This window comes from Staurois parvus, unplaced genomic scaffold (assembly GCF_062004578.1).
Source record: "Staurois parvus isolate SC_StPar_1 unplaced genomic scaffold, SC_StPar_1.0 ptg000525l, whole genome shotgun sequence".
NCBI lineage: Eukaryota > Metazoa > Chordata > Amphibia > Anura > Ranidae > Staurois > Staurois parvus.
In genome coordinates, this window is record NW_028318321.1 from 10322957 (window position 1) to 10340222 (window position 17266).

The following is a 17266-nucleotide window of genomic DNA, read 5'->3' on the forward strand; positions in this document are numbered from 1 at the left end:
CTGGCTGTGGCATATGGCCTCTTCCCATGTAACAGTGCTCTGGTCCACCTCCAATTGCTAGGCAGTGGGGGGGACCACTAGAAAAGTGAATATCTGTTGGCTGGGCTTTTTAAAGACACCATTGCTTTTCCCTAAATGGACAAAGTGAGAGTGTCTCTTTAGAATAAATGCTAATTCCTAGGTAAAGACTGTTCTCATAGATTTACAAAATATTACTATTTTAGCATAACTATACTTTTAGAAGGAAATGTGGATTTGTGCTAATGCCTATAAAATGGGAATATAATAGGTGACCTTCTTGGCTTCTCAAACCTTCCTATGCATTTAAGGATAAGGATACATCAAAAGGAGGCTTGCTCTCAATCTATATTCATTCATTCATTCATTCATTCATTCATTCATTGCCATGGGTGACACAGCCATTAAGAGGCTTTAGAATAACACATTTTCCAATCAAATTAATATTTTATTGCATTAAAGGTTGTTAGCGTATTGTAGGTCAGATGTAAAATGTATTGTCCTTTGATGAAGTTAAAGATTGTTAAAGAATGTCCTCTCCATTTTAGGAACCTGTGAAGAGTGAAAGGTTTAATATAATTACCATCCGCTCAGAATTGCACTAAAGTATATTCATAGTTCATTTTGGACAAAATCAAAGTATTTTGAGTCACTAACCTGAAACATACTGTATGCAGCTAGTGAAGTCACAATTGGATCTGCACAGTTTTTTAGACCAAATCTACTGGATCACCACAACAGCCAGGCAAGGAGCACTTTTAGAATGGAGAAGTCAGTCCTGATGTCAGTGGAGACCTGTGCTGACAGAAATATTGTGGCCTCCACATCTGACTGGTCCTTCTCAAAATGCTAATTACCTGGCTGTTATGCTTAGCCACAGACTTCAATACTTCAAGTTACAAACCAGAGACAGGTATGTAGATCAGGGAAGTCAGAAAGAAGTGAGAAATTCTTAAAGTCTATTTCTGGGTTAAGAAAAAGTGCTCCCTTGCAGTGGGGCTGCACCTGCACTGCAAGAGTTGAATGTATGTTTAGGTTCAAGGGCCATAAAAGGCAGTTTTACTTACCTGATCCTCTGGCAGTTGGTGCTCTCCTTCTACTCCCCTGTGTGCCAGCATTAGATCATCCCCTCGGCATCCTCAGGTCCAGTGCATGCACCTGCGACTGCCGGTGTATAGGGGAAAAGAATGATGCGCAGACCAGACTTACAGCCTACAGGAAGCCTGCAGGAGTGGAGGGTCAAATATGTAAAAGTGCTTTTTGAGCCCCCTAGACCTAAACGAGCATTTAACCCTTGCAGTACAGGGGCATCCCCACTGCAAGGGAGCATTTTTCTTCTAACTGAAGTGTAGCTTTGAATGCAAACTTGTTTAGATCACAAACTTAACATACTAAAACCAGATGGCTGCCCAGAAACTAGTATTTTCAGAGAAAGAGATCTGCAATTGGCACACTCCCATCCCCAGTAAACCATGTAGTGAGTGTTACTTAGTGGGCAGGGCATTTTCCCTGGAGCAGAGCCAGTGGTACCATCCTAGAGCCAGACAGCTTGGGAATCCTTTAACAGAAAACTAAAGCCAGAAGATGATAATGGAATTACCATGTGAATGACATTTTCAGAAAAAAAGATTGGTCCACGCATTACATTGCATTTTTTAATTTTATGCACCGAACATCTAATTTTCATTGTTAATAATATTTCACACAGAGCTGGATATGCTAATAGTAGCTTTATCACTTAATTTATACATGCATTTTGAATTTTGAAATGCTGCCTCCAATTTCACACAGGTATTATGCGTGGATGTAGTTCAGTAGTTCAGTAGGAACTGGCACTGCAGCTCTACATGAAGACACCTTTGCCAGTAGCCTGCAGAATGTTCATTGCCCTATAATGACACCTTTCCTGTAGGCTGTAGATAATGAGCATAAAGACATGTATTATAAACAGTGTCAATATTGCTTATTTGTAACAGGACATTCGTCACCTGATCATTACTGTGTGATTTAAGAGAAAATCTGTGAACATGTAGCCTATTTGCACTTATGCATTGCCTGCTTTTAGCAGGCATTGCGGGAGATTCTATAGGGCTTGACCTTCATGAGGTATTAAAACATGGAAATAAACAAAAACATGGAATTAGAAAAATACCATAAAGTACCTGTACTGCAGGGAGAATTATACTCAGCAACAGCAAGATTATCTACAACACAAAGAAAGATTATCATGTTAGGAATGGCATGGCCACAAGGTAAAATGATTCCAGCAGGAAGGACAATGCAGTTTGTGCCCTTGAGTCAATATATTGCTAAACTATGACATGACTGAAAACTTACAAATCTTGGTGCTATATAAGATTTGTAAGAACCTGTTACTGCTCTGTACCTGGATTGGAGTAATCATAGACCTTCACAATTGCGGGTTGTAGATTGTTCACTTGTACCTCTTGTTTCATTGACAACACCAAGGTGACAGGCTCATGTGTGAGCTATGGAAGAACACAGTACATTAGATTAAACAGCTTTAAACTGTATGAATACATTACTGACGTGGCCCACTGTGACCCAGATTCAGCTGACAGTGGGCTTTATCCACACAGTCAGTCCAGACTATGAAAGGATCCCAACTTTAATGTCAGCATCCACCCAGATGCCTGACTGGCAGCTGGCTCAGCCTCTAAGTGTGACACTGAGAGCTTGAGCCAGCCGATTCTTCTCCTCTTCACAGTCCAGAGCTTCAGTGAGCAGGGGGGCAAAGCAGTGTGTGGTGACTGACAGTCACTGCTCTCTATTCAGTGAAGACCGAGAACTGAGTGATCAGCAGTCATGCTCAGTTCTCGGTCTTAGAGCCAGGAGGGGAGAGCTACAGCATTGGAGCAATGCTGCAGCCATATAAGTATGTACTATATGTCTGTTTTTTTGATACCCCACACTTTTCGCTTTATTCTTCATATGTCTTCCAGCTCAGTGACCCCCATGTACACAAATGTTATTAGCAAAACAGCCATACAACTAGCATTTTCAGAAAGATAAGTCAACAATCCAATGGCAGCCTCCATATTTTGTCAGTAAGGCTTTTTTTAGTAAACCAGTTGGTTATCTGGGGGAAACCTGATAGATGTGGCAATTGAAATGTTTTGCCCTGTTTGATGACAGGAGAAATAGTCAGGTTAGAATACTAATGGTGAAGCTTGTAAACTTGTAAAACTCAACTATAAGGACATTTGTATATGTGGATTATATAACACTAGGATGTGGCAGTCCGGTGCATGAGATTGAGTGCAAGAACACAGGTCAATATTGAGCAACAGGTTTGTTCTGTTAGATAAAAAATGGATCCGGAATTTGCTGCACTTCCTCAAATATTTTATTTCATTTATTTTAAAAGCATCACAAACAGTGCAGGAGCAATGAATGTTTTTACGCATTTCGTGCTGTGATAAATACTAACTTATAACCAGGTTTGATCTGTTGGTATGAATCAGGAGACACATTGGGGGTAACACTGACTGCCTCTCTATTGTTGGTGCTAAATAGGACTCCCCTCTTCATAGAAAAAGACACAAATATCCAAAACAATATACCTAAACAACTACACTTACATATCTCTGTGCTGCTTCTCCTTCTCTTTTAGTCCTTTTCAAGCTGCCTCTCTGCTGCCTATGCTCCTGCCCTGCCATTTTCAAAATATATGTCTCGGGTCAGCTCGAAATATACAGTGCTCAGCATAAATGAGTACACCCCAACAGATTTGTCAGAAAATCTTTCCTTTCCTTTCAGAATCAACATTTTCTATGGGACACTATACTACAAAATACTCCCACAAATGCAGGCCATTGATTGCAAACAAGATTTGATAATTTACAAACACAAAAAATAATTTTCCAAACAAATTCATTCAAAACCATGTTGCAAAAATGAATACACCTCAATGAAAGTCTTAGGAGTGAAGCTACATTTTAGACAACAAAATTATAATTAACAAGAATTCAACTACAGGTGAGTCTAATTGTTCATTAAACAATTGTCCATCAGACAGCTGATTATAAAAGGGTGTTACATAAAGAAAACCATTTCCCTTTTCATGCTGTCAGCAATGGCACCACATGGAAGAGAAAAGTCACAAGACCTGAGAGAGAAAATAATTTCTTTACACAAGAAAGGTGAAGGCTACAAGAAGATCAGCAAAGCTTTACTTATCAGTCAGAATACTGTAGGAAAAGTGATACAAAAATGTAACAAAGACGGAACTGCAAACATCTCACAGAGACATGCAGGCCCGTCCATGGAAGTTAACACCTCGACAGGAGAGTCTTCTAATGAGAATGGATTGTAGAAAACCGCTATGCAAGTTCACTGCAGTTAGCTAGAGAAGTAAAAAGCCAAATTGGGATGATTGTTTCCTGTGACACAATATGGCGTACACTGCAGAGGAATGGTATGCATGGGTGTTGTCCACGAAGGAAGCCTCTCCTAAAGCCCATGCACAAAAAAGCCTGTCTAAAATTTGCCAGGGCTCATGCTGAAAAAGAAGACTACTGGAACTCTATACTCTGGAGTGATGAGACCAAGATAAATGTTTTTCGAACTGATGGCTTCAAAACTGTATGGCGTCGCAAAGGTGAGGAGTACAAAGAAAAATGCATGGTGCCTACAGTGAAACATGTTGGTGGCAGTGGCCTTCTGTGGGGCTGCATGAGTGCTGATGGTGTCGGGGAGCTGCATTTCATTGATGGTATCGTGAATTCACAGATGTATTGCTCTATATTGAAAGAGAAGATGCTACCATCACTCTGTGCCCTTGGTCGTTGAGCACTTTTCAAACATGACAATGATCCAAAACACACATCTGAGGCCACTGTTGTATTTCTAAAGAAGAACAGGGTGAAAGTGATCTGAACCTAATTGAACACCTATGGGAAAAGCTGAAGAGACAAGTTGAGCATCACTCTCCATCCAGCATCCAGGCTCTCATGTAATGAGGTAAACAAATGTTCTATAAACTCAATTTTTTTCATCATTTTGGAAATTGTTCTTGTGCTCATTGAGATATTGATTAAAATCTTACTTTTCAAAAGGGGTGTACTCATTTAAGTTGAGCACCGTAGTTGTATTGCACACGCGTGAGATAGAGCAAGTGATGTCATTTAACTCAACTTGGACATGAGGCTTACATTACATTCATCTATTTTTGAGAAAAAAAAGCATTCTCCAAGATCTGGCTGGATTGTAATGCCATAGGGGGCATGCGTGAGATGAGTTGCATGCTGTCCACGTTATGCATGCGGAGTGTGACAATACTGAGAGATCTTGTAGATTAGGTACAAGATCTCCTTGAAAGCACTGATGAAATGACATTCTCAGGGGTCATGAGTGTGGCCAGGGCTATGTCATCAGTGTCTTAAGAAAATCATGACGTGTACACAAGAAAGGTAAGTAAATAAAAAAAGTGTAAATTGAATTCACATCAGCTTGTAGAGATGCATGCTGATGTGGATTTTAGTAAAATGGGGAAAAATCCACTTTAAATTCATACAGGGGCCAGGAGAAAATGGAATTTGATTCCTTTTCGGATGCAACTGTGCCTGAAAAGTTACAATGCGATAGGTGCATTCCTGGGGTCAAGTGATTTGTACATTCTTGCTTGATAGTTCATGTTTTCTTTGTAAAATAATAACTACAAATACATTTATGTTCACTTTTCTTAAGTAAATCCACAGTGTCTTCTTTATAACAGTATTACTATACTTGTACGATACATCCTGCAGCCCTTCCAGTCTTGACTGAGAGAGGCCACGAGAAATGGGTATAGGTTTTGAGAATTATTTTTTCTTGGTTTTGGAAGTGCATCTACTTAATGAAAACTGGTTTTAGCTGTGAGTACTCTGAACCTTTCCCTTCAACATGTATAATAATATATTACCTTATACACATAGATGATCACTTTATCTCCTGTGACTTCAGTTCTTCCAACTGCAGATTTATTCTTCTCCAACTACAATAAATGTAAAAGAGCAAAAGGACAGTGAAAATAACACACACATAGCATAGATATCAAGTTATTTTTCTCTGCCACTTAAACCAGTAATACAGCACTGAGAACACACTAACTGACCCTGAGCTATATCAGATGGTTATGCACCAATCAGGGAAAGAATGAGAACATTGGGAGCCCCTAACAAAAGATGGTCCATAACACTCCATCTGCCAGTGACTGAAGGTTATGGAGAGGTAGGGCATAACAGGAACTATGTAGCATTAAGCACTATTTTGGCAAGCAATATAAGAAATGACTGACATGAATTACATGAACACTTGGAGGTCTCTTTAAAAAAAATAACTGTGTTTCAGCATTGACACAGCCATTGCGAACAATCCCTATAATGTGTCTAATAAGTCTATTTCCTATGACCTTCATCTAGTGGTCATAATCTGGTATTTTCCTGAAACACCTCAATCAGAAAAATACCACATTATGGCCACTAGATGGAACCGACTATCATAGAAAATAAACATATTAGAGGCATTACTGGGGTTATTCATGATGGCTATGCAAATGCTGAGACATTCACACAACAATTTTTTATAAATAGACCTCCTTTATCTACATTGTTTAGGGTAAGCATAGCAAATTTGTAGAGTCTACCTAAATCTTGGTGAGGGTCATATAAGGACACACAAGTACCTGATTCAGTAGCATATCAGAAATGCAAAATAAAAGCACTTACAATATTTTGAAACACGAGCTTCTTGGCATATACTGTTTTGTGCCTGTTAAGTTTATGCCAAAAAATAGCAAATTACATTATGTATACCAGGCCATGATATAAGGCTTGCTGGTTAAGATATACTGTAGCATTATGTCAACTGATACTTGGTATATTCTCCAAGTCATTTCGGTATTTAGTATATTCAGTATAGACAGTATTCTAGCACTATTTCATCATTTTCAGATTTGAAAGAAATGTATGGCTACATGCTTGGGCTATTACCTTTTTCAAGCTGCTTTTAAGTGGAATGAATCCTGAGAGCATGTCTACTTCGATTACCACCATTTTGGCAGCAGGCCCTTCACCGGAATAACTATATATGTTTTGAAACAAAAAATCCCAAGTTATATAGGCTCCTTGCATCTAAAATAGACTGTGGTTTCATATAAAGAGTTTACATGTAATTTTAATATCCAGTTAATAATTTTGTCAGCTGGCAGAAAAGTTGTTTTATGTATAAATATGTATTTTCTATCTTCAGCAGGTAATAATGAAGGTCTGAATGCAGGCCACAATATACTGTAGTGCAAGTATTTCCAGAAGTAATGAAGATTTCCAGGCAAACAGTAAAAGAAAACAATTAGGGATGCACAGATACCTTTTTTTTTTTTTTTTTTAATGGGAGAGTAGGCGTACCAATACCGATTACCGAAACTTTGCGGTGCGATTTGCGTCTATACAAAATGTATGGAAGCAAATTGCACTGCAAAGAATAGCATGAAATTTGAACAGGAATACGATTCCTGTCCAAATTGCATGTAGCTCCCCAGTTCTCCTGTGTGAACCCAGGCTCGTCTTAGCCTGAGTTCACACAGGAGTGGTACGGGAAACCTCCCTGCAGGAATTCCATGCTGAGCAGGGAGTGCGCATGTGGGAATGTACAGTTGCAAGAAAAAGTATGTGAACCCCTTGGGATTACTTGGAGTTTTGCATGAATTGGGCATAAAATGTGCTCTGAATGTCATCTAAGTCACAACAATAGAAGAACACAGTCTGCTGAACATAATACTACACAAACATTAGATGTTGCCATGGTTTAATTGCACATAACATGTAAACATTCACAGTACAGGGAGGAAAAAGTATGTGAACCTTTGGACTTAATAACTGGTTGACCCTCCTTTGGCAGCAATAACCTCAACCAAACGTTTCCTGTAGTTGCAGATCAGACCTGCACAACGATCTGGAGTAATTTTGGACCACTCCTCTTCACAAAACTGTTTCAGTGTAGCAATATTCTTGGGATGTCTGGTGTGAATCGCTCTCTTAAGGTCATGCCACAGCATTTCAATCGGGTTAAGTTTAGGACTCTGACTGGGCCATTCCAGAAGGCGTATTCTGTGCTGTTGCAGCCATTGTTTTGTTGAATTACTTATATGCTTTGGGTCATTGTCCTGTTGCATCACTTATCCTCTGCGGAGCTTCAGTTGGCGGACATATGGTGGTACGTTTTCCTGCAAAATGTCTTGATAAACTCTGGAATTCATTTTTCCATCAATGACAACAATCCGTCCAGGCCCTGAGGCAGCAAAGCAGACCCAAACCATGATGCTCCCTCCGCCATGTTTTACAGTGGGGATGAGGTTTTGATGTTGGTGTGCTGTGCCTTTTTTTCTCCACACATAGTGTTGTGTGTTCTTCCCAAACAACTCAATCTTGGTTTCATCTGTCCACAGTATATTTTGCCAGTAGTGCTGTGGAACATCCAGGTGCTCTTTTGCAAACTTCAAACGTGCTGCAATATTCTTTTTGGACAGCAATGGCTTCCTTCGTGGTGTCCTCCCATGTACTCCATTCTTGTTTAATGTTTTCCTTATTGTAGATGTGTCAACAAAAATGTTAGCATATGCCAGAGATTTCTGTAGGTCTTTAGATGACACTCTGGGATTCTTCTTTTTTTTTTTTCCAAAAAGAAAGCCTTTATTAAGAAAGAACATAATGGTACAAAAGACATGTACAGGGTGCCTAAGCGAAACAGCAGGCACAACCTACAGCGATACAGCAGTAACTCAAACAAGAGAATACAGATAATGATAATGCAATAATACAAAACCCGACTACAATAAGGTTATGCTTGCAACAAACCGGAGCCAATATAGTATAGTATGGGGTGTAATTGCATCTTATAATATCCCCTGCGCTCGTGCTTCGCCAAGCAGGGCTGTAGCGATAGGAAGAGTGGTCATGGCATCTGAACGTAGGAATTGGACAAAAAACTTATGGCAAGGTGGAGAGTTACAAAATCGGCATATATTGCGGTAGGAGACGTTGATGGAAGTGGGGAGAGTGATAGGATGGCATGTCTAGTGTTCCATGTAGCATAGCAAAGCGAGAGGCGAGAAGAAAAGAGAAAGGAGAAAAGAGAGAAAGGAAAATAGAGAGAAAAGTGATAGAAACAGAAAGAGGGGGATGGGGGTGGAAGGTGAAGAAAAAAAAAAAAAAAAAAAAAAAAATTTGCAAAATAAATTAATAGTGGGGGGGGGGGGGGGGAACATATGGGGTGAGTAATGACAGCAATATCTGGGGTTACTCATGCATGGGGATAGGAGTTAAGCTAACGCCAGAGTCGCGTGGGAAGGGATACATTGTCGAAAAGAGTCTCAGTGCCTATCACAAAAACTACTGTAAAGAAGTAACATCAGCAGGAAAGCCGGACCAAGTCAGACCTGATGGTCCATAAGAGACCTGTACGTAGGAGTAGTTGTGAAGTAGATCCAGCAGGCCCAAATGTGGGAAAATTTAGTGGGAGTGTCAAGGGCCGACGCAATTAGTTCCTCCATGTCTGCCATTTTACCCACACGGACAAGCCAATCACGAACAGAGGGAGGGCGAGTAGAGCCCCAAAGGACGGGAAGGCAGAGTCTGGCCGCATTGACCATGTGCATGGCCAAAGATCTATGATATTGTCTCTCCGGAAGGGAGGAATGATGGAGGAGAAACTGGGCCGGAGACAGATCCAGAGGCACGGTCGTCACCGATACTACAATCCTATGGACCTCTTTCCAAAATGGTTGAATGCTCGAACAGGACCACCAGATGTGTAAAAATGATCCGTCCGCAGCCCCACACCTCCAACAGGTATTGGGATAAGAAGGATTGAAATGAGAAATTCGTGAAGGGGTGCGATACCACCTCGATACCAATTTGTAACCGTTTTCCTGCGTCGAGACATTAAGGGAGCATTTATGAGAATATTTGAAAACACGTGCCCAGTCGGAATCCGCCAAATTATCATCCAAATCTCTATTCCAGGCCTGACAGGAGGGCAGGGAGTTATAGGCCCTATTCTCAATTAAGAGAGGGTAAATTTCTGAAATCAAATGCTTACGCGGTTCTCCTTTCGAGCAAATATCCTCAAAAGGGGTAAGAGGGCGGGTCCAATCACGGAAAGGTTTATGCGAGAGCAGATAATGCCGTATTTGCAAATAAACCCAGAGAGGAAGGACCTGAGGCGTATGTTTCAGCGGCAACCAAGGGATCGAAATCAGGGGTGCGGACGAGAAGGCGTGTTCTAGTTGCACCCAGTCTTTAGAAGCAGAGTGGACATGCCAATCCACTACACGGCAGAGCTGGCACGCCAAATAGTAACGGTGAAGGTCAGGAAGGCTAATACCACCACTAAGTTTAGGGTGAATCAGCTGGGAATAAGCAATGCACGGGCATTTATGGTTCCATAGGAATAGAGAACAGAGCCTCCTACAGGATGTGAAGAAGGCAAGCGGTATGTGGATGGGCAGAGTTTGAAAGAGGTAGAGAAGGCGAGGAAGGATGTTCATTTTAATTATCGCAGCTCTTCCGAACCACGAAAAGCAAGGACGGTGCCATTTGTTCAGATCCCCTTGGAGAGAACGAAGAGTGGGTAAAAAGTTCTTAGCATATAAATCATCAGGGTTGCGGGTAAGCTGCACACCTAAATAAGAAAGTGAGTCCCTTTCCCAATGAAACGGGAAACGCGACTCACAATCAGAAACTACTTCCGATGGCAAGGTGATGTTGAGAGCGAAAGACTTGGAAAAGTTAATCTTAAAGTTCGACAAATAACGAAAAAATGCAAAGTCCTTTAGTAAATTTGGCAGAGTAATATGCGGTTCGGCAAGGAAAAGAAGAATATCGTCCGCGTAAGCCGCAAGCTTATATTCCTTATCCGAGACTGCAATTCCTTTGATGTCGGGGTTAGAGCGCAACTTCCGTAGAAGGGGCTCCAAGGCAATGACGAACAAGAGTGGAGAAAGGGGGCAACCCTGACGCGTACCGTTGCCCAAAGGAAAAGAGTTTGACAAATGGCCATTGACCCGGACACGCGCAGTAGGGCCTGAATACAGGGTCATTATAAAATTGAGCATCTTCTCACCCAGACCCAATTGCACCAAAGACTCCTGCAAATAGTCCCAGGCGATCCTATCAAAGGCCTTCTCCGCATCCAGGGAAAGGAAGAAACCGGGAAAGTTAGATTTACAGAGCCAATGTTGGAGGTTGAGGGCCTTAATGGTATTATCCCTGGCCTCCCTACCCGGGATAAATCCAACTTGGTCCAAATGGATCAAGGAGGGGAGCAGAGGAAGAAGTCGATTGGCAAGGATTTTCGCAAAGATTTTAATGTCCACATTCAGCAGGGAGATGGGTCTATAATTAGAAACCTGTGTGGCATCTTTGTCACCTTTAGGAATAACTGTGATATGGGCTTCCAGAAGGCGATTTTTAGGTGGAGGGTCTTGAGAGAAAGTGTTGAATGCCGATAGGAAAGGGGTACCCAGGATGTCAAGGAAAGATTTGTAATAGGCCGCCGAAAAGCCGTCCGGGCCCGGACTCTTACCCGGTTTCATCCGTTGCAAAGCACACTGCACCTCATTCAGTGTCAGGTCTGTTTCCAACGATGCAGCCAAGTCCTCCGAGAGGGCCGCCGGGCCGTGACGGCGGAGAAACTCGGAAATCAGGGAGGCCCTGGAATTGTCAGTGGGCAGAGGGGGATGTTCCGGAGGGAGATTATATAAGGAAGTGTAAAATTGTTCGAAGTGGGTGGCAATGTCAGGGTTAGATGTGGCCATAGTGCCATCAGAACCCCTAATTCTGTGCACCGTCATGCTGGATCTTTGTTCACGGAGAGCTCTGACGAGAAACTTCCCACTCTTATTAGCAAATTCATAATACAGCTTTTGTGAAAGAATGAATCATTTCTTAACCACCCTACCCAGTTCAGTAAGAAGTTGTGAGCGTAGACTCGTTAGTTCAGATAAGGTCGACGCGGCCAGAGACCGTTTATGCGCCCTCTCCAAGGAGTGTATCCTGCCCGTGAGGAATTTCAAATGTTCTTGTCTATCTCTTTTGCGCTTTGTCGCCGCTGCAATGAGGAAGCCACGGATAACACACTTGTGGGCTTCCCACAGCGTAAGGGGGGAGATATCAGGAGAGGAATTTAGGGAAAAATATTCCGTCAGATTGGAGCGTATCTCCTGTAAAATAGCGGGATCTGCAAGAAGGGAAGCATCCAGGCGCCAAAATTTCGAGCGAATGAACACATCAGGGAACCGCAAGATCATGGTGATGGGGTGATGGTCTGAAAGAACCACAGGTTCTATCGAAGCAGCATGGAGGAGTGGGAGATCCGATTGCGACAGGAAGAAATAATCTATCCTGGAATATTTATTATGGGGAGCAGAGTAAAATGTGTAGTCTTTCACCGACGGGTGAAGGGTTCTCCAGGAGTCATGCAATTGTAGATGTTGTAGTTGTGTGCGTATTTACTTAAGGGCCTTGAACGGCAGAAAGGAGCTACCTGAAGAGGAGTCTAACAGCGGGCTAAGTGGGACATTCAAGTCGCCCCCTAAAATCAACATTCCGGATTGGAACCCAGCCAGGGCGGTGGTAATTGAGCGCATGAAAGAAACCTGCTTGGTGTTAGGAGCATATACATTGGCCAGTGTAACAGGTCGCTTAGCACAAAAACCCTTTACAAACAGGTATCTGCCTTCTGGATCAACAAGGGAGTCCGACACCGAGAAAGGACAATGTCTAGCGAGTAAGATGGCAACACCCTTTGATTTGGCTAGAGGGTTAGCAGCATGGATAACTGTAGGGAAATGGAAATTGAAAAGTTTGGGTATAGAATCCTGGCGAAAGTGCGTCTCTTGGAGAAAGACCACATCCGCTTTTTGTTTACGCACGTAGGAGAGCAACATGGAACGCTTCTCGGGCACGTTCAGGCCCTTGGCATTGAGTGAAAGGCATTTCAAGGACAATGATCCTGAGACTGAGGTGGAGGCCGACATGGTAACCCGTCAGTAAAATGCACTAGGGATGAGGGGAAAGGGAAGGGAAAAAAAAAACAAAAAAAAACAAAACAAAACCAAAAAAGGGGGGGGGGGAGAATAAGAAGAAAAAGTGGAAAAAATAAACGGCTTGGGGAAGAGACCCGCTGTTCCCTATGAGAAGACAAAAAAAAAAAAAAAAAAAAGGGGGGGGGGGGAAGATAACTAGGAAAGAAAGTAAGAAGGAGGTGGGAAGAGAAAGAGAAGAAAGAGAAGCAAGAAATGGAAACAAACTATATAGTGAAACGCGCCGTATAGACGATCAGTAGGAGCTCACAGAGCCCACTGTGTGGGGAACGAGGAGGACGCCGAAACGAGAAGAAACGCCACCGCCGGCCGGTGGTCACGCCAAAATATGGAATCAGGTGAGAAAATATGTGAAGAGGCGGGAGGAGGTCGGTAGTGACAGAAGGTTTAGGAGGTTCTAGAAAAAACGCGCGTAGGAAGGGTCGCATACCAACTCCATGAAGTGGCAAAGTGTAAGTCATGTGTGGGGCACTAAAGCGCAGGCTGGCACAGGAATAAATTCGGAGAGGCATAAATCAGGTCAAAAAACCGTCTCCACGCTGTCCAAGCCCGAGTGTCTGGTTAACTCCAAAACCCATATATAAGGGAAGGGTTGGAGAATGTGGAGACGGTCTCAAGGCCCGAAACGAGGGAAGACAAATGTAGAAGAGTGGAGGGCCAAGACGAGTATTGCAAGCATCTCCTTAACAAAAAACAAAGTTATCAACGGGTTAGCAGAGGCAAAACAAACGAAAATCAGGCATTAACAATGAGAAACACAATGGAACCCCAAGTGGTTAGCAAATACAGACTAAACATCCCAGGGTCAGCACCAGTGAAGCCGATACTAAACAAAACACTGACCCTATACTGCAAATGTTTATAAGTAATATAATCAATGCCCCCATCATCACAAAAGGGACGAGCATCACCTCCCCCACAACCGCACGGCCACTAAGATCCTTAGAGCAAAGGGGAAATGAACCTCAAGGGGACCCCGCCCAAGCTATTATCCCTAGAAGGCGCTTGACAGCAAGAGCAGGAAACAGGAATAACCCAATGAGAAGAAGGCAAGGCCAGGCGGGACAACCCTATAGGAAGCAGGGAAGGGGATGCTCAGTCATCCAACCACAGGGAAGAAGCATTAACCCCAGGAACCACCCCACAAACTCCCCCCACCACACCCAACCACAAACCCACCCCCCATCCCGCCACCCGCCCACCTCCACAGACCCAAATACAGTGCATAAAATACTCAGCCCTCTTGCGCCAGCACCGAAGAAATCAACTGGGCATAGCCGATCACAGAACGCCAGGGAGAGGCTGAGTTCAGCTGGGAGCTTCTTCAAAGATAACAGAGCGTCAGACGTTGAGGCAGGATGAGGACCCTTGGGTACGAAGAGGATGCGGCAAAAGGTGGGCGGACAATCCGGAAGCTGACCACTAAGGCGGATACTTGAGCGAACAGTTCACTGGGCGGGTTCCAGGTGAGGAGGGGACAGAAGTTCAGCTGGGGGATCCGGGGAGCCAAATCTCAGCAGTAGCGGGCGAGCCGAGGATCAAGAAATCCACACCGGAGCAACCGATTATCACTCGCAGCAGGTTCTAGAACCAATGAGGCAGGGGTACAGTGGAGACACCCGCAGGGCGTCTTTCCCTTAGTGGGTGCTGGTCAGAGTCCAGAGGCGTAGATTCCCCAAAGAGCTAACAAATGACGTGTCAACTGGGAAGGGAGTCCAGCGCAAAACAAGTTGTGAGAGAGGAGGCATTCGGAGTTCCTTAGGGAAGGCCATGGGAACAACAGAAGAAATATAATGAACCACAGGCAGCTGAAAAGAATTACACAGAAGTGGCCCGATGGAAGGGGAGCGGGAGCCGTTTAAGGCTCGTGCCGTTGCTTTCTGTGCGCGGGGGAGGCCGATGGGCTAGAAGCGGCCACCGCGCCTCCAATGGGAGGTCTTGGAGGAGTCGAAGGGACAGTCCGTCTTCTACGAAGGGAGTGGCCCTGCCAGTCCATTGCACCATCTGCTGAATCTGGGGTCAGGGTCGGAAGCCCTCTCAGAGACCCCTGCCAATCAGGCAGGTCGATCAATGGGATATTCAGTGACGAGCAAAAAGATGGTAGATCTTCAGGAATTCGCAAGTCATATGTGTGGTCACCAACCCGAGCTGAAAGGCAAAACAGAAATCTCCATCTGTATAGAATATTATGGGAACGGAGCGACTCCAGTAGTGGCCTCAAAGCTCGCCTTTGTTGTAGGGTCATGCTGGATAAATCCTGGTACAGTTGTATATCCGCTCCTTCGTATGACAGATGCCTTCTGATCCTAGCGCATCGAAGTATATCTTCCTTGAGCGGGAAGTTAACAATGCAGCAAATGATATCTCTGGGTGGATCCACATCGCTCCCACTGGGCCGACTTGCTCTGTGTGCACGCTCGATCTCAATAGGGGTAGCCGGCGGGCGACCCAGAAGGTCGTTAAAGATGGTTGTCACCGCCTTAGGTATATCAGGGTTTTCCACGGATTCTGGTACACCGCGGAGTCTAATGTTATGTCTACGGCCACGGTTATCCAAGTCTTCAATCTGCCTGTAGAACTCTCTGATAGTCGCAGTGTGGACCCCTGACTGTCTCTGTAAGTGGAGTATAGCATTCTTGTTGCTACTGGAGACCGTTTCTACCTGAGCCAGTCTTGAGCCCATTGCGCGGATGTCTTCCCTTAAATCATGTAAGGCAGTGGTCAGGGTAGTAGCCAGAGAGGCCTTTATATCAGTGGCCACAGCATGTAAATCTTTTAGGGACAAGGACTGTGTGGCAGGAGAGAGATCATGCTGTGGCACTGTGTCACTTCCAGCCTGCATAGCCATGCAGGAAGAGCAGCCTGTGTCAGAGGCTGAGGCTGCAGAGGGAGGGGGAGAGGGGGATTGAGAGAGAGAGGGAGGTGGCTGCGGCCCTTCTCTCTGAGCCTGGGAGCTAAAGAGCTCCTTAATGTGTCTCCCAGCTGGCTTGTGGCCCCTTGGGGATCGCGATCGGGTGCCGGAGAGCGTCCGGTCGTGTTTCCCCATGATGAGAGGGGATTATCTTACCCCTCCCGACCGCGCTGTCTGGCAATCCGATCCGGCCGGCGGGAGCTCCTGTATTATGCGGCCATTCCGCTCGGCGCCAAGCCACGCCCCCTATCTCTGGGATTCTTCTTTACCTCATGCAGCATTCTGCGCTGTGCTCTTGCAGTCATTTTTACAGGACGACCACGCCTAGGGAGAGTAGCAACAGTGCTAAACTTTCTCCATTTGTAGACAGTCTGTCTTACCGTGGACACATGAACATCAAGGCTTTTGGAAATACTTTTGTAACCCTTTCCAGCTTCATGTAAGTCAACAATTCTTGATCGTAGGTCTTCTGAGAGCTCTTTTCTGCGAGGCATGGTTCACATCAGACAGTGCTTCTTGAAACCAGTAAACCCAAAACAGGTGTGTGTTTTTTAAGGGCAGGACAGCTGTCAGCAACACATCCAATATCATCACACTGATTGGAGTCAAGGTTGGCTCACTCCTGGCTCCAATTAGCTCTGGGAGAAGTCATTAAACTAGGGCCTCACATACTTTTTCCTCCCTGCACTGTGAATGTTTACATGTTATGTGCAATTAAACCATGGCAACATCTAATGTTTGTGTAGTATTATGTTCAGCAGACTGTGTTCTTCTATTGTTGTGACTTAGATGACGTTCAGAGCACATTTTATGCCCAATTCATGCAAAACTCCACGTAATCCCAAGGGGTTCACATACTTTTTCTTGCAACTGTATACTATTGAAGTAGATGTTCCATATTCTTAGCTGTAGGAGAGAAAGCATCTTCACAGGTCTAGGGATTTGAAATCTCCGCCGCCATCTCTCCTCTCCTTCCAGGAATGACAGTTTGGACTAGGGGGCTTTTGATTGGTCAGCATTGTCCACTGTTAATTAGATGCTGTCTAGCCTGTAGTTTCATCGCAAGGATTTCAAATCCCTAGACCTGTGAAGTGGCTCTCTCTCTCCTTTCAGGGATGACAGTATGGGCTAGACAGCATCTGATTGGTCAATGCCGCCCATGTGATGGTGCTGACCAATCAAAAGGCCTCTAGTTAGAGAGGAAAATCTAATTGGGCTTTCTGCTTAACAGAATA

At 44.0% G+C, this 17266-nt stretch overlaps 1 protein-coding gene across 1 annotated transcript in view; it reads right to left on the bottom strand.

The window, feature by feature from the left end:
* Positions 1-445: 445 nt before the first annotated feature.
* Positions 446-17266, bottom strand: part of LOC149451737 (alpha-2-macroglobulin-like protein 1) — a 224293-nt gene continuing 207472 nt past the window's right edge. The window contains exons 32-36 of the mRNA XM_089690335.1: positions 7011-7101; positions 5942-6013; positions 2405-2507; positions 2181-2222; positions 446-570 (exon numbers count right to left, since the gene is read on the bottom strand). Of these exons, the coding sequence (XP_089546461.1) occupies positions 563-570; positions 2181-2222; positions 2405-2507; positions 5942-6013; positions 7011-7101 (316 nt within the window). The 3' untranslated portion in view covers positions 446-562. The remainder of the gene's footprint in view (positions 571-2180; positions 2223-2404; positions 2508-5941; positions 6014-7010; positions 7102-17266) is intronic.